General features: G+C 49.2%; 1 protein-coding gene across 2 annotated transcripts in view; it reads right to left on the reverse strand.

The window, feature by feature from the left end:
* Positions 1-18,654, reverse strand: part of angpt2b (angiopoietin 2b) — a 278,028-nt gene that overhangs the window by 104,901 nt on the left and 154,473 nt on the right. For both annotated transcript variants that reach the window (XM_038801179.1, XM_038801180.1), the window contains one exon: positions 7,568-7,689. In XM_038801179.1, the coding sequence (XP_038657107.1) occupies positions 7,568-7,689 (122 nt within the window). The remainder of the gene's footprint in view (positions 1-7,567; positions 7,690-18,654) is intronic.

Genomic DNA, 18,654 nt, shown 5'->3' on the forward strand with positions numbered 1-18,654 from the left:
TAGGTCGGCGCATCCTGGATGAGGGGAAAGACGTTGGAGCTCAGCCGCATGTACAGAATCTGGAGCTTCTGTGCTCCTGGGATTGGGTCTGACGCAGACCCAATGTATGCTTCAAAGCAAGCTAGCCAATGTTCAAAGTCTTTTTTGGCGCTGTCTGCTTGAGGATGCAGCTGCAGGCTTGATGCGGAGGTCCATCTCTGAAAAATCTCTGTGTAATAAATTGAAGCACTATCAATTACGACGAGACGAGAGTAGAATGTAATCGAGGCTTTATTACATAGAGATGTGTGGCCTCCTACAGCAGCTGGCAAAATGGCTGCTGTACAGAGAGTACACATATTTATACTCCGCCTACTGGGTGGAGCCAGCAGGCAGGGATCTACCCCCGTACCTGTAGTGCAGGGACCTTACTGTAAATCCCATATATACAATATAATACAACAGTGGTGACTACCACAGTGACTGATTCGCCAGGACCGCTCTTGCCAGCCCCCTTCTAACAATGGAGAGCAGTACTTAAACCAATCCTGCACAGCCAACGCCACTCAGCTCGCAGTAATGCCACCGAAAAGACCAGTCCCCGACCTGGATAGACTACTGGAAGCGATAGAGGCCAGATGGGATTCCCTGTTCCCCTGAGGTCATGGGAGGAATGGGCAGCAGCAGTCAGCTCGGGGAGTGTAAACTGGACGACCAGCCAATGTCCAGTGCCACAAGAAGGTCAATGACTTCAACCAGGCTGCTCGGGTGAGTTTGCACTGGACCCCCGGCCCCCCAACAAACTCTCCCCCTGCCATAAACCCCATCCTCCCCATCCCCTCCCATACTCCCCATCTATCCCCTCCTGTATCTGTAAGGAATTGGGTGGGTGTGAGCATGACAACCAGCGTTGACTTCCACTCTGAGACCCTTCAGTCCCCATTGCTCTTACCCCCCCTTCCCATCCGACACACCCTGCCCACGCACCCCCATCGCAGCAAGGGCCCCTGCTCACCGGACCCTAGACCCTGAACCCAAGACGCTCATGTATTGTTACCAGGACTGGGCACTGGTTCTGTTGCCAATCGGCACCGGAGACACCAATAATGTTTCTCTTTTTAACTGGATACTGATATGACAGTTATCAATGATGATATTGCTTTTCAGAGTCGCCAGGTATCAAATGATACCACCACAAGGTTTTACCGGATATCGATCAAAGACCAAACAACCAGTTATTTAGTTCAAGTTCAATGATAGTATATTTGCACACAAGAATTATTTTGGCATGCAACGTAAAACACTGCAAGCTAAATTACACCTAACACTACAACAACCTGTACTTAACTTCAGGGACCCGGCTTTATGCAGAGGAACAAGACCTTTGTTTGGATCTTGCGTGGCTGGGTCTGGAGAAGTGACTTTATTTCTGCTGGGCTCATCCGTCTGGTAGCAATCGTTGGTCTTGAACTTGCCTTCTGGTCCTGATGCTACACTTGGTTTTATGCGTAGGTCGGGGCCAAGAGAGACCGAACACCGGGGTCAAGAGAGCCTGAACACATGGCAGTGTCTCTCTTTACCCTTCTGGGGTTTTGCGCTCTTTTGGGCGGTCCTCAGCTTTGGGCCCAATAATTCGGCAGGCTTCGATTATTGCCTTTGATTTTTGCCAATAAACGGGCGGGTGCCTTGATGGCGGAGAGTGTCCTGAGCGGTCATTGACCTTGGCTTTTTGGGCTCCCTGAGCAAGGGAGTGGCGCTGATAAATCTGTTTCTGTATCTGTTACCTGAGTACAGGTCTTTTGTTCTGGGGATATGGGCCATTAGAATGCAAAGTAGCTGGGGGTTTCGATAGTGTGTAGTTATCTGAGTTGCCAATATACATAAGCTCTGAGCATCTAAGTCCTGGGTTCACCATATTCCCCATGGTACTTTGCAGGTGGCCATATTTCACAGGATCCTTTGTACATGGCCATCCCAGATGGCTACAGTTCCCTCCCCAGTGCACACACCCTCTGGTCACGGAAATGTACCCAGTGTTGGGGCCATCCCTTGGGTGTTCGGATGTTGTCCGCTGTGTCCTAGGTGTTGCTTCCCGCAGTGTTCAGGCATAGTGTTCATCACTGTGATTGGCATGCTCGGCAAAAACACATGCTATATGGCATGCCTAGCCACGGGAATCCACTTGGGATGTGTGAAGTGCTCACTTAACTACGACTGCCAATTCCTAATTAACAATAGCCTTCAGCCGCACGGCCAATGGCCTCTGTGGTCAGTGGGAGTTATGGGTGGTCGGTGGGGCAGACAGGCAGGGGTTGCCCCAGAATGGGACCAAAATGTCCGGGGGTTGGCATGGTGGACCCGCGGGTGTTGAGACTCCCATCTCTCCCCCTCCATCCCCCCTCCCCCAAGACTAGCCCATGCTGTGGGCGGCAACCACCCCCCCCCCCCCCCCCGCCGCTCCACAACCCCCCGCACTCCGATGGTGGACCACCTCAAAGGAGGTTGGCTCCCCCACCCTCTCCAAGCACCAGGGCAACAACTTCAGTGCCCCCGGGCTCTTTCCTGTGAGCAAAGGTGGTTACTCACCCCTTCAGGTCCCTGCAGCAGCCTTTTCGCCAGCTTCACGTTTATAAAATGGAGTACTGATTGGCGTGCTGGGGAAGCCATTAGATCATGAGAGGCCGTTAGATAGTGGGTTGCTCCCATTAATTGTGTGGATATTGGGCTGAAGTGGTGATTATTGGTTTCTCGCCACGTTAAGGCAGAATCCTGATTTCGCCAAAAGGAGTAGGCCGTTAGATTGCACACAGATCATCATACTTTCTCTCGCTTTTAACTAGCCAACATTGTCTCAACTTTAACTTCTCACTTCTAGAATTGTATTGCCGCGGCCCATAGTTCGAAATCACCTGACCCTAATTCAATGATGACCAATGGGAATTTGTAAACTCCAGCTTTTCATAAGAACATAAGAACTGGGAGCAGGAGTAGGCCATCTGGCCCCTCGAGCCTGCTCCGCCATTCAATGAGATCATGGCTGATCTTTTGTGGACTCAGTTCCACTTTCCGGCCCGAACACCATAACCCTTAATCCCTTTTTTCTTCAAAAAACCATCTATCTTTACCTTAAAAACATTTAATGAAGGAGCCTCAACTGCTTCACTGGGCAAGGAATTCCATAGATTCACAACCCTTTGGGTGAAGAAGTTCCTCCTAAACTCAGTCCTAAATCTACTTCCCCTTATTTTGAGGCTATGCCCCCTAGTTCTGCTTTCACCCGCCAGTGGAAACAACCTGCCCACATCTATCCTATCTATTCCCTTCATAATTTTAAATGTTTCGATAAGATCCCCCCTCATCCTTCTAAATTCCAACGAGTACAGTCCCAGTCTACTCAACCTCTCCTCGTAATCCAACCCCTTCAGCTCTGGGATTAACCTCGTGAACCTCCTCTGCACACCTTCCAGTGCCAGTACGTCCTTTCTCAGGTAAGGAGACCAAATTTGAACACAATACTCCAGGTGTGGCCTCACTAACACCTTATACAATTGCAGCATAACCTCCCTAGTCTTAAACTCCATCCCTCTAGCAATGAAGGACAAAATTCCATTTGCCTTCTTAATCACCTGTTACACCTGTAAACCAACTTTCTGTGATTCATGCACTAGCACAACCAGGTCTATCTGCACAGCAGCATGCTTTAATATTTTATTGTTTAAATAATAATCCCGTTTGCTGTTATTCCTACCAAAATGGATAACCTCACATTTGTCAACATTGTATTCGATCTGACAGACCCTAGCCCATTCACTTAACCTATCCAAATCCCTCTGCAGACTTCCAGTATCCTCTGCACTTTTCGCTTTACCACTCATCTTAGTGTCATCTGCAAACTTGGACACATTGCCCTTGGTCCCCAACTCCAAATCATCTATGTAAATTGTGAACAATTGTGGGCCCAACACGGATCCCTGAGGGACACCACTAGCTACTGATTGCCAACCAGAGAAACACCCATTAATCCCCACTCTTTGCTTTCTATTAATTAACCAATCCTCTATCCATGCTACTACTTTACCCTTAATGCCATGCATCTTTATTTTATGCAGCAGCCTTTTGTGTGGCACCTTGTCAAAAGCTTTCTGGAAATCCAGATATACCACATCCATTGGCTCCCCGTTATCCACTGCACTGGTAATGTCCTCAAAAAATTCCACTAAATTAATTAGGCACGATCTGCCCTTTATGAACCCATGCTGCGTCTGCCCAATGAGACAATTTCTATCCAGATGCCTCGCTATTTCTTCCTTGATGATAGATTCCAGCATCTTCCCTACTACCGACGTTAAGCTCACTGGTCTATAATTTCCTGCTCTCTGCCTACCTCCTTTTTTAAACAGTGGTGTCACGTTTGCTAATTTCCAATCCACCGGGACCACCCCAGACTCTAGTGAATTTTGGTAAATCATCACTAGTGCATCTGCAATTTCCCTAGCCATCTCTTTTAGCACTCTGGGATGCATTCCATCAGGGCCAGGAGACCTGTCTACCTTTAGCCCCATTAGCTTGCCCATCACTACCTCCTTAGTGATAACAATCCTCTCAAGGTCATCACCTGTCATGACCTCATTTCTATCAGTCACTGGCATGTTATTTGTGTCTTCCACTGTGAAGACCGACCCAAAAAATCTGTTCAGTTCCTCAGCCATTTCCTCTTCTCCCATTATTAAAACTCCCTTCTCATCCTCTAAAGGACCAATCTAACTTATCATATCAAAGCTGAATGCAATGGTTTAATGCAATGAGTTTTATTTCACAGTGAGTTAGAATTATGGTGAGTTAGATCTCAATTTAGGTTGACATTCTTTGCTGTTTGCTTCTCCACTAGGGAGGGATTATAACTAAAACAATCGGTAATGACTAATCCTGGGTTGCTCCAATAAACCTTTGCCAATTGACTGAAGAACAGCATTGGCACAGTACTGGCAAACGGTTGTATGACTATGTCCTCTTCATTGTGACAATGGCGCACAGCATAGGAACAGCAAAAATTAGGAATAAATAAAAGGATGCAAAGAATGTTTCTACAATTTGGCTCAGTCTCCTTTTTTCACATTAAGACAGCAATATTTCTTGTTTGGGAAATGATTTTCTTTTGAGGCTGTGATATTCTAGAGTTCAGTGCAATAATAACAAAATGTTCATGCATTGTACCATTGCAGTCAATCACAATGATCACAATTAATAACACCCAAATCTGGCATTCTGTTGATATAATGGAATTGATGGCTGGTGCAAAATTGAAGCGATGTTCCTCACATTTTCAGCAAATGCTAAACAAAACCATGGGCTGGATTCTCCGTTTCAGCAACTACGTATTGACGCCAACAGAGCATATGTGGTAATTTACGGCCAAACATTCTGCGTGAATCCTTCACCAATTCCAGGAATGGTGAGGGGCTAGCAGCAGCACAGGGTGAAAGCCCTGGCTCCCGTGTCAAAAACAGAGAACGGCCGCTCCCTGGCCGTGCATGCGCACGGCTGACGACCTGCAGCGGTTGCACCGTACAACATGCTGCCGGCCGTGCGGGGACCCAACCCACAGCACACCATTAGCCACCCCCTGGCCACCCCTCACCAGTCCCCCCATCCCTGGCAGAAGCCCCCCCGGCCAGTGGCACGGATCCCGTCTGAGTGTTGCGGCGCTGGACACAACCCGCAGCCACCACACCAGGTTCCCGCACGGCTGAGACTACATGTGCCCCGCGCTGTCAGAAACATGGCCCATCGGGGACGGAGCATCACGGGTGGGTCGGCCAATGACGCACGAATGCCGTTGCAATGGCACGTGGCGTGCAACTCGATGACGCCATTTCAAACTAGCGCCGGCACTGGCCACGATTTGGGCGCGGAGTGGATTCTCTGCCCGATCGCCGAATACGATATCGGCGTCGGGCAACGGAGAAACCTGTCCCATGTTTACAAATCTCTCTAAAGATACCTCTTGGATAAACATCATTATTGCGTCATTCTTTTATTCTGCTTAGTTTGTTTAGTCCTGAGCGACTCTGTATTTAAAAGGACTCTGTATTCAGAGTCATAGACCAAACAGCAGCTAAAATCAATTTTAAAATCTCTCATTTTTCTGACATATATGTACCTATTTTTGAAGTTATTTTATCTCCCTCTTTATGATTTTGCTTGACACGGACATTGGTTAACTAAGATGGCAACTAGGTAATGCTGCCTTAATGTCAATCGCTGTTGAATGATAAGTTGACTTCCTCTAAGTTTGGCTTCCATTCTGATCACAAATCAGCTCCCTCCATTTGGCCACACATATGCAACAGGCTTTTGAACAAAACGTGAGAAATACTGTAAAAGAACAGGGGTACAATTCCATCAATCCACAATTCTACTACTCCTACATAACCTAACAGCAGGCATGGGCAGTGTACCATTGGGGCATACCCTCCATGTCATCTTGGCTCAGTTTAAATATTCTCATCTCTGTATCAGAACATGTCCCTCGCCGGATTCCTGAGCACAAAGTCCAGACCAAAACTTCAATGCAGATCTGATAGAATGCTGCATCATCAGAGGCTTAAACTTTCACATACGATGTTAAAGCAATAAGCCATCTGCCTGGTAGCCTAGTCCTTTCAATGCTTCACTATGAAGCACTTTGACTTCACAGCGCCAGGGTCCCAGGTTTTGATTCACGGCTTGGGTCACTACCTGTGCGGAGTCTGCACATTCGCCCAGTGTCTGCGTGGGTTTCCTCTGGGTGGTCCGGTTTCCTCCCACAAGTCCCGAAAGACATGCTATTAGGTAATTTGGACATTCTGAATTCTCCCTCTATGTAGTCTCCCTCTGGAATGTGGCAACTAGGGGCTTTTCACAGTACCTTCATTGCAGTGTTGATGTAAGCCTACTTGTGACAATAAAGACAATAAAGCAGGAGACGGGAGTCGATGTTTTCTCTTGTGAGAGAATTAGAGCGAGGCTTCACTGTTTAAAAATAAGGGGCCACCCATTTAAAAAGAAGACGAGGTGAAATCTTTTCTCTCAGAGGGTCATGAGTCTTTGAAACAACCTTCCCTGAAAGATTTGGATTTGGGTTTATTGTCACATGTACTGAGGTACAGTGAAAAGTATTGTCCAGTGTACAGTCCAGCACTGAATGGCGCACACCCGAGGTCTCCAAGACGAAGGGGACAGATCCCAAAGCCTTGGTTACCTCAGGGAATTGCATATTAAAGTGAGACTGGCTGTCTCGCTCTAATATGCAGATTTGCCTAAAGGTGATCCTACCCACAATGGCAGGGCTCCACATCGTGAGGTCACGTTAGATATCGTGAGGCATGGCCAGCCGTGTAGATCCCCAAAGTGGGGTCGCTCGCCATTTACTGGCCATTTTTCGGTCGCAGTGTGGCTGGTAGATCACTGCCCATGACTCGCCTTGCTCCTGAAGGAGTTTATCAAAGTTAGAAATAAAGATATAAAAGAGATTGTTAAATCAAATGAAACAAACAGAACTTCTTCTCTGGGGTGGGGGTTGTGGATAAATAGATTCCATTCGCCTTACCTTCACTGTTTCTGTTGTGTTGGTGATATGGAGTGTATAGACTCCATTTGCAGTCAATCCTGATTTGTACACTTCAGCACAATCCTTAAACACAACTTCATCTCTCGAAACCCGTGGTATTTCTGCGATGAAGAACAGACACCTTAAGTTGATTTTATTCCAACCGGTTTGGACCAATTGCTGCATCTTGCATGAATACTTCACAGCTGATACAGCTTCAATGTTACTTATTGTACCTTAAAGTAAAGGACTCTCTCGCCCCTGTTTCACCGAGGAGGAAAGCGTGGCAGGGGAATTGTATCAGCATCTAGGCTGAGGGCAGAACTCTGCTTTCTACTCTCCCTCACTTAATCCTCGGTTATAGGCTTGTGGTGAGGACAAGGCAGCCAAAATAGGCCCAGTGAAAGCACAAAGTACCCAGCAGTGTCATTTTCCTCACTTTTCCAGATGAAACAACATCTGGAGACTACTTCAACACCGGAATATATAGATCAATGAAAATAGATTTGCATCCCCAACAGGGCAACAGCTCAACACACAAGCAAGTTTTTATTTATTAAAATAAACAATGAAGAATAATTCTGACAAGGTAACTGAGTGTGTGTGACCTCCTGGGGCCACCATTGCTGCTGTTCACACATGGTACATTGACAGGGGATTTAAATATTAATCATTGCCCAAGAGTCCAGTGGGGAATCACCAGTATGGTGCCTTGCAGCAGATCACAGCTGCTTGTATGTGACACAATGTTTCATTTTGCACTGCCAATCACATTGCAGAGGAGGGAAGGAGACAGAGTGATATAAAATAATTACTGAATTTACATCTTCCATTTCTTTTCATAAAAATCTCTTTGGGGGCTGGAAATGTTCAGCTCCAGTGCTTCTTGCATCTATTGTTCAAGTACTCTTATTTGCATATTTATGAATATTATTTATAGCCTTAAAATGTGCAAACTACATTTCAATCTGCTTATCTCCATCTCATGACTCCGCTGACCCTTTTCACAAGGTGAAGAAAAATAATCACATTTTCAGTATTATACAGAATATTGAAGCATATGCTGCACTATTAGACAAACCACAATGCCTGTGACAGACTGAGTGGTCTTAAGATGGGCATTATGCTACTAACAAGTGGGGATACGGTTATCTTATACCTGAAAGGAGAAATATTCAAAGTTGCCGCGATATATTCTCATCAATTCAAAGATGATTCATTGCCCTCTTGTGATATGCAGAGATATTGTTAGATACTGCTTAGGGAAGAGGCCATGACTCCTCAGGGTTCCTGTCTCCTTTTTGTGCCAGTTACTAACAACGTTCTTACTTAGGGGCTGGTTTAGCACAGGGCTAAATCGCTGGCATTAAAAGCAGCCCAAGGCAGGCCAGCAGCACAGTTCAATTCCCGTACCAGCCTCCCCGAATAGGTGCCGGAATGTGGTGACTAGTGGCTTTTCACAGTAACTTCATTTGAAGCCTACTCGTGACAATAAGCGATTTTCATTTCATTTTCATCTCTAATAAAGAAAACTACATTATAATCTAGTCTTTCGTCTAAATGAAAAGGATCCTGATTGTCAACACAACTTTCACCAACTTGCCCCCACTCTGCCAAGTTTCAAACCCAATGGTGCTGACTGGCAGAATAATGGCATCAGTCAATAACTTTGATTGGTAGAGAAGAGAATATTATTCTTGGTATTTTCTTCTAACTGTACATACGGTAGCACAATTGTTCGCACTGGTGCTGCACAGTGCCATGGTCCCAGGTTTGATTCCTGGCTTGGGTCACTGTCTGTGCGGAGTCTGCACGTTCTCCCTGTGTCTGCGTGGGTTTCCTCCGGGTGCTTCGGTTTCCTCCCACAAGTCCCGAAAGACGTGCTGTTAAGTGAATTGGACATTCTGAATTCTCCCTGTGTACCCGAAAAGGTGCCGGGAAGTGGCGATTAGGGACTTTTCACAGTAACTTCATTGCAGTGTTAATGTAAGCCTACTTGTGACAATAAAGATTATTATAAAGATTATTACATCACACAATGCTCTTCTGTTGACATGGCCGCACAGCATTTAAGACAGTGACTTGGGTCAGCTCACTCTCCAATCTTCAATGAGCCCAGCGGAAATTTGCACCTCACTTGAATTTTAACTGACTTTGGAAGAATTGACCAGCAGCAGCAGGGCTGATCGGGCTACTTAATTATAAGCAAGTGAGCAACTTACATAAAAGCTTTATTCCAATTTTCGTATGATTATGTGCAAAATGATGTCACAAAATTTCATTAGCCAATCTCAACAAGGGGCTATCCTTTCATCAAAACACTGCAAAGGCATCCTCAACGAGAGTTAACTAAGTTGCACTGACCAAGAAAGTCCCAGTATTATCGGTGGTCTGTGCGGAGTTCACTGTTCTTAGGAAGGGCAGCACGCAATAGGCACCTATAATTGGCCTCAATGCTGGGTTAGTGAGGGAAATGGGCTAGAGTTTTCCCTTCACATTGGCCATTTGCCACACCTGTTTGGGACATTGTGAAAACATGAAGAATTGATTTTAGCTCAAAAGATATATAAATTGTAAAACATACTGGCTGAGGTTCTCCATTGTGAGTCCGCCCCACTATCGCTGCCAGCGATTTGGCACTCAGCCAAATCTCCATTCACTGCAGCAGGACCAGAGAATGCCCCCGGCGTGAGCAAATGGAGAATTCCACCCATTGTCCCGGAAAAGAAAAGTCGATAATTGCTCAGTGACATCAATCAAACAAACTGTTACAGTTCCAATTTTCCAGACTGTTCCACACCAGGACTGAAGGAAATAGAGAGAAGTATAACCTTAGATGATTACTTGCGATACAATTTTCTGGTCACACCAGCGGAAGGCAAAGTCGTAGCTGGGGCAAGAAAATTTGGTGAATCAAATGACTTTTTCCCACTCCCGTCCTGCCTGCGATGTTGCCTACTGTTGGTGGGACTGAAAAACTCTGGTCTTAGTGATCTTGTCGCATCTGTGGAGAACAGCCAAAGCCGGGCATTGGCCATAGAGGAGCGGGAAGATCTTGTGGAATTTTGCGAGGTTACCCTTACAGAGTCTAAAACGTTCTCCCTGAGTGTGACAGAACCTCAGGGTTCACCTTGCCGACCTCCGATCAAATGGGTCAAAATGTGTCATAAAATGTTCACTCCATATCTTGTCTGAAACACGAGTGCCATCCATGTGTGAAAATTAAAGCACAATGTGTTTCCCTTTGTATTCAATCCAGAGATCAGGGGCGGGATTCTCCGCCTCCCCGCCGGGTCAGAGAATCCCCGGGGGGCGCCGCAAATCCTGCCCCGCCGCTCCAACGCCAGCTGCCACACTCTCCATCGCTGGTCTTTGGGTGGGGGCGCAGGTCACGCCAAGCCGGTTGGGGACTGTTCGCAGCGCGCCCCCCCGGTGATTCTCTGGGCCCCGATGGGCCGAGAGGCCGTCGGTTTGTGGCCAGTCCCGCCGGCATGGATTGGACCACACGGCTGGACCAGGCAGGTAAGTTGGCAGGTGCGGTCCTCGGGGGGGGGGGGGGATATGACCCTGGAGGGTACCCCTGCGGTGGCCTGGCCCATGATCGGGACCCACCGATCTGCCGGCGGGCCTGTGCCATGGGAACACTTCTTCATTCCACGCCGGCCCCTGCAGGGCTCCGCCAATGCGGAGAGGACACCCCCCTGCACATGCGCCAGAATACGCCAGCTGGTCTGCGCATGCGCTGAAACACGCCGGCGGTTCTGCGCACGCGCTAACCCGCACAGTCCTTTCAGTGGTGGCAGGTGCGGCGCCAACCCCTCCGTCGCCGGCCTAGCCCCGGGAAGTGCGGAGAATTCCGCAACTTCCGGTCGGCCCGACGCTGGAGTGGTTTGGCTGTTTTTTACGCCGACGTCGGGCCATCGAGCAAATTCAGGAAAATCTCGCCTCAGAAGTCCTTGTACACTATGCTGCTTAACCTTGCCTTCTCCAAGTTGAAGACTCTGGTTAGATCCAGACAAAGCTCAGGAACACTGGTAGACACAAAGGTGTTTCTTCTGAATGAACATCTGGTAACCCTGGGGATGCATACAACAGGGAACAGTCCTGTTTCTGGGTCATCCAGCGACTGCGCGGGCCTGGCACATTGCGGCGAAGTGGCCGTTTTGCTGCAAGCCTTGCAAATGGCGGTGCAAGCCGGGCAGCGTTGGTGAGGGTGCTTCTGCTGGCCACAATAGTAACATCGGGGACCCCCGGGGTGCGCAGGCGTTTTGGCTGGGTAAGGCCCCGGCTGGGGTGGCCATTTGCAGGGTCCACGAGGGATAGGAGGGGTGGGCCGCGCAACCGGAGGGGTAGGCCTGAGCATTACGTGAGATGCCCATCATGGAGAGCGCTAGCTTTTTAGTCTCTGCTATGTCGAGCGTGGCCCCTTCGAGCAGTCTTTGGCGGATGAGGTCCAACCCAATCCCCGTTACAAAAGCATCGCGCATGAGGAGATTAGAATGTTCAGTGGCCATGACGGCCTGACAGTCACAGTCCCAGATGAGTGGGATTAGGGCCCACCAGAAGTCTTCAATGGACTCACCAGGGAGTTGAGAGCGGGTGGCGAGTACGTGCCTGGCGAAGAATGAGTTCGCTTTCTGCACGTAGTTCTCTTTGAGGAGAGCCATGGTGTCCGCGTAAGTTGGGACGTCCTGGATCAGCGGAAACATGCTGGAGCTCAATCTTGAGTACAGGACCTGTATCTTCTGAGCCTCCATTGGTGTGTTAGTCGCTGAGTTTATGTAAGCCTCAAAGCAAGCTAGCCGGTGATTAAAGTCTCTTCTGGCGTTTTTCGATTGCAAATCCAGCTGCAGGCAATCTGGTTTGATTCATAGAATTTACAGTGCAGAAGGAGGCCATTCGGCCCATTGAGTCTGCACCGGCCCTTGGAAAGAGCATCCTATCCAAACCCACACCTCCACCCTATCCCCATAACCCAGTAACCCCACCCAACACTAAGGGCAATTTTGGACACTAAGGGCAATTTAGCATGACGAATCCACCTAACCTGCGCATCTTTGGACTGTGGGAGGAAACCGGAGCACCTGGAGGAAACCCACGCACACACGGGGAGAACGTGCAGACTCCGCACAGACAGTGACCCAACCCGGGAATCGAACCTGGGACCCTGGAGCTGTGAAGCAATTGTGCTAACTACTATGCTACCGTGCTGCACTTCGGAGGTCCATCTTGTAGAAAATCTTACTGCAATAAATTGATGCATGATCAATTGTACAAAGACTCAGATTGGGTACAACTGTGGCTTTATTGCAGTAAGGTGCGTGGCCTCCTACAGCAGCTGGCAAAATGGCAGCTGAATAGAGGACACGCATATTTATACTCCTCTTTCTGGGCGGAGCAAGCAGGCAGGTGCTACCGGCGAACCTGTAGTACAGGTCCTACCTTACATCACCTGATACAGGTGTAACAGTGGTTTACCACACTCTCCCAATTCCGTACAGATATTAAACAGTACAGACAATATCTTGGACCTGGCAGAAGCTGCCATAGTGGTGCTGCTGGCAGGACAGGCGGACAGACAGTGGAGAAGGTAGTGACAGTAGCATTATCAGAGACTCGAGGCGATCCATGTGCAGGGCCATCCCCACACCCTGCAGATCTGGCCACCTTACAGGCCAGTAAGGGAACAAGAAAGGAAGGCCAGCAATGGACAAAGGATTACAGGCATCATTGTTCTTTTGAGCAGATGACGGCCAGCGTCAGAAGGCAGAAGGCTCCGCCTCAACAAAGGGATGGTGCGGTACCTGTGCCATGTCCTTGCAGTTGTCAGTAGGGTGGGTCTCGGGGGCTGCGGGTGACCACCGTCAACATTTCATTGGGTGGCTCCAGGTTGGCTCTCATTGCCCCCTCATCCTGATTGATGTCTACTGGGCTCTGGGGTTCACCTAGGGATGGAAGAGCTGCTGGACCGAACCCCAGCTGCCCCTACGTCATCTGGCTCTCCCAGCCCTGATGCCCCTCAATGATTGTAACACAGTGTCGACACCCTCGACGATGCTACTCATGACTGGGACATGCTCTGAAGCGCCCTGACAACGCCCACCCTAAATGGGACGGCACCATTGATTCTGCGGGAGAATGGACATGTGGTTATTGGGAGGGATGGGTCATTCTGTCTGGCATTCACAACTCACGTATGACAGTTCATCTGGGTGGAGGCCAGCGGACCTTCACCTCTGAGCCGTACACTGATTTCCAAGCTGGTGACAGATCTGTTCTCGGCCACACTGCGGCCTCCAGGGCTATTCCTTGTCGGGGTGAGGACTCTGAAGTCTGGCACCCCAACCCTCGCCTGGGCCCCCTCCCATGTTGTGGGCTAACGTACCCTTTGGGAACACACACATCGTTCATCGGGGGAGGGGGGGGGGGGGGTGATGGATGGGCAGTATTTGGGGAGATGGGCCGTATGGGGAGGGAATGGGGGTGGGGAATGGGGAGTACAGGGTGACTGATGGGAGGAGGGGTGGGATGGACGGCACTGCTGGACATGGGTGTGCCAGGGCATGGAAAGTGCTGAGTGGGGGTGATGCCAGGTGCATTCTCGTGGGGGGGGGGGGGGGGGGGGGGGGGGGACACGACAGTTCCCGCTCGCTACCACACTTAGAAATGTTTCCATTAATTTGCGTCCTTAGAATCTGAGAGCACAATCAATTTTCCATTAGGCCTGCTAATCTAATGTCTGTCATAAGGAAAATGCTAGAATCGATTAAGAAGGAGGTGGAAGCAGGGCACATTGAAAATCTTAACACAATCAGGCTAGTCAGCATGATGTTGTGATGGGGAAATCATATTTGACTAATTTATTACAGTTTGTTGAGGAAGTAACAAGAACGTAGATTTAGGGGCAGCACGGTAGCATAGTGGTTAGCGCTGTGGCTTCACAGCGCCAGGGTCCCAGGTTCGATTCCCCGCTGGGTCACTGTCTGTGTGGAGTCTGCATGTTCTCCCCGTGTCTGCGTGGGTTTCCTCCGGGTGCTCCAGTTTCCTCCCACAGTCCAAAGATGTGCAGGTTAGGTGGTTTGGCCATGATAAATTGCCCTTAGTGCCAAAAAAGGTTAGGAGGGGTTTTTGGGTTGTGGGGATAGGGTGGAAGTGAGGGCTTAAGTGGGTCGGTGCAGACCCGATGGGCCGAATGGCCTCCTTCTGCACTGTATGTTCTATGTTCCTATGTAGATTGAGGGGAATCTGTAGATGCAGTGTACTGGGATTTCCAAAATACATTTGATAAGGTTCCACATCAAAGATTAACTCAGAACATAACAGCTCATGGTGTACAAAGAACAAAGAAAGAACAAAGAAAAGTACAGCACAGGAACAGACCCTTCGGACCTTCAAGCCTGTGCCGACCATACTTCTCCACTTCCGGGGTTCGTATCCCTCTATTCCCATCCTATTCATGTATTTGCCACGATGCGCCTTAAACGTCACTATCATCCCTGCTTCCACCACCTCCTCCGTCAACGAGTTCCAGGCACTACTACCATCTGTGTAAAAGAATTGCCTCGTACATCTCCTCTGAACCTTGCCCCTCGCAACTTAAACCTTTGCCCCCTAGAAATTGACCCCTCTACCCTGGGAAAACGTCTCTGACTATCCACCCTGTCTATGCCCCTGATAATTTTGTAGACCTCCATCAGATCGCCCCTCAACATCCGTCCTTCCAGTGATAACAAACCGAGGTTTATTCAACCTCTCCTCATAACTAATGCCCTCCATATCAGGCAACATTCTGGTAAATCTCTTCTGCACCCTCTCTAAAGCCTCCACATCCTTCTGGTAGTGTGGCGACCAGAATTGAACGCTATACTCCAAGTGTGGCCTAACTAAGGTTCTATACAGATGCAACATGACTTGCCAATTTTTATACTCAATGCCTAGGCCAATGAAGGCAAGCTTGCAGTCCGCCTTCTTGACTGCCTTCTCACCTGTGTTGCCCCTTTCAGTGACTTGTGGGCCTGTACACATAGATCTCTCTGACTGTCAATACTCTTGAGGGTTCTACCATTCACTGTATATTCCCTACCTGCATTAGACCTTCCAAAATGCATTACTTTACATTTGTCTGGATTAAACTCCATCTGCCATCTCTCCGCCCAAGTCTCCAAACGATCTAAATCCTGCTAAATCCTCTGATGTACCATCGATTGTACGCGAGGCAAGAGATTTACCAAGGTCTGGCTTTAATTGACTAGAACACAGCTCTGCGATCGTCTACAGTGGAAAGGGATGATCGTCAGGCATCTGAGCATTTATACCTTGTTAATAGAGGCGTGGTTAACTCAGCCTCTCGGCCAATCGGGCGAGAGGCACATGACCGACCAGGGCCAATGGTAAGCCGACGTTCTGGCCCAATGGCAGACGAGTATGCAGATCATATCACCACATCCTCTGACAGTCCTCATCGCTATCTGCAATTCCACCAAACTTTGTGTCGTCCGCAAACTTACTAAACCGGCCAGTTACATTTTCCTCCAAATCATATACTACGAACAGCAAAGGTTCCAGCGCTGATCCCTGCAGAAACAGCAAAGGTTCCAGCTCTGATCCCTGCAGAAACAGCAAAGGTTCCAGCGCTGATCCCTGCAGAAACAGCAAAGGTTCCAGCACTGATCCCTGCAGAAGCAGCAAAGGTCCCAGCACTGATCCCGGCAGAAACAGCAAAGGTTCCAGCACTGATCCCTGCAGTAACAGCAAAGGTTCCAGCGCTGATCCCTGCAGAAACAGCAAAGGTTCCAGCACTGATTCCTGCAGAAACAGCAAAGGTTCCAGCGCTGATCCCTGCAGAAGCATGAAAGGTTCCAGCGCTGATCCCTGCAGAAACAGCAAAGGTTCCAGCACTGATCCCTGCAGAAGCAGCAAAGGTTCCAGTGCTGATCCCTACAGAAACAGCAAAGGTCCCAGCGCTGATCCCTGCAGAAACAGCAAAGGTCCCAGCGCTGATCCCTGCAGAAACAGCAAAGGTTCCAGCACTGATCCCTACAGAAACAGCAAAGGTCCCAGCGCTGATCCCTACAGAAACAGCAAAGGTTCCAGCACTGATCCCTGCAGAAATAGCAAAAGTTCCAGCGCTGATCCCTGCAGAAACAGCAAAGGTTCCAGCACTGATCCCTGCAGAAACAGCAAAGGTTCCAGCGCTGATCCCTACAGAAACAGCAAAGGCTCCAGCACTGATCCCTACAGAAACAGCAAAGGTTCCAGCGCTGATCCCTACAGAAACAGCAAAGGCTCCAGCGCTGATCCCTACAGAAACAGCAAAGGTTCCAGCACTGATCCCTACAGAAACAGCAAAGTTTCCAGCGCTGATCCCTGCAGAAACAGCAAAGGTTCCAGCACTGATCCCTACAGAAACAGCAAAGGTCCCAGTGCTGATCCCTGCAGAAACAGCAAAGGTTCCAGCGCTGATCCCTACAGAAACAGCAAAGGTTCCAGCGCTGATCCCTGCAGAAACAGCAAAGGTTCCAGCACTGATCCGTGCAGTAACAGCAAAGGTCCCAGCGCTGATCCCTGCAGAAACAGCAAAGGTCCCAGCGCTGATCCCTGCAGAAACAGCAAAGGTCCCAGCGCTGATCCCTGCAGAAACAGCAAAGGTTCCAGCACTGATCCCTGCAGAAACAGCAAAGGTTCCAGCACTGATCCGTGCAGTAACAGCAAAGGTCCCAGCGCTGATCCCTACAGAAACAGCAAAGGTTCCAGCGCTGATCCCTGCAGAAACAGCAAAGGTTCCAGCACTGATCCCTGCAGAAACAGCAAAGCTCCAGCGCTGATCCCTGCAGAAACAGCAAAGGTTCCAGCGCTGATCCCTGCAGAAACAGCAAAGGTTCCAGCACTGATCCCTGCAGAAACAGCAAAGGTTCCAGCGCTGATCCCTACAGAAACAGCAAAGGTTCCAGCGCTGATCCCTGCAGAAACAGCAAAGGTTCCAGCACTGATCCCTGCAGAAGCAGCAAAGGTTCCAGCGCTGATCCCTGCAGAAACAGCAAAGGCTCCAGCGCTGATCCCTGCAGAAACAGCAAATGTTCCAGCACTGATCCCTACAGAAACAGCAAAGGTCCCAGCGCTGATCCCTGCAGAAACAGGAAAGGTTCCAGCGCTGATCCCTGCAGAAACAGCAAAGGTTCCAGCGCTGATCACTGTTGATAAGAGGTAACAAATCATCATGGAATGAGGGTTGGTTAGCTGACTCGCAACAAAGTGAAGGGATAAATGGGTAATTTTGTGTTGGCCAGACTTAACCTCTGCAGTGCCACATATATTTACAAATATTTACAAACTGTACCAATGACTTGGTTGGAAGGACCAAATACATGTTTGCCAAATTTGACGCCGATGCAGAATTCATGGACTTTCACGACAGCAAAACGGGCGCCGAACTTGGATCAATTCAGTAACTGTGGAGGGGCTAGCAGCCGGCGCCATGTGAAACACAATCAATCCAATGAGAAACGGTCGGGAATTCATCGGGTCCGTGATTGACACTCGGGAGGCTGACAAGTTGCAGGCGTATATACACATTATAATCCTCACACACACTCATCCCAGCCAACAATGTGGCAATGATTGTGATTGAGCTAATGGATCGGCTGGGGCCAGAGGGCAGTGAGGAGCGTGTCCTGGGCGGAACACCTATACGACCCGTGGCACTAAGTTCACAGTGGGCTGTTAGTGGCGTGTGCTGCTGCATGGCTGACTTGTGAGCTGAGGCAATGGTGTTCTGTGCCCGTCCACTGAACCCCACAGCCCACCTCCTGGCCACCCCCCACTACCCCCCTGGCCCTTGCAGAATCCCCTCGGCCAGCAGCACAACTGTTAGCAAACAATGGCGATGTTGCACACTTCCCATACCCCCTCCTTCTCTCTCAGCAGCCACAACGCCGGTTTTACGATTTCTAAAAGCACAAGTGAACCGCGCTTTTGGGAACTTGGCCGATTGGAGGTGGAGCATCGCTTAGGTTCTGGAGAATACCGGGTCAGACCTGCTAATGATATGTAAGTGCTGTTACTCTACCTGCATTCTGGACCACATTGAT

Source organism: Scyliorhinus canicula, chromosome 1, assembly GCF_902713615.1.
Source record: "Scyliorhinus canicula chromosome 1, sScyCan1.1, whole genome shotgun sequence".
In the NCBI taxonomy this organism is placed as follows: Eukaryota; Metazoa; Chordata; class Chondrichthyes; order Carcharhiniformes; family Scyliorhinidae; genus Scyliorhinus; species Scyliorhinus canicula.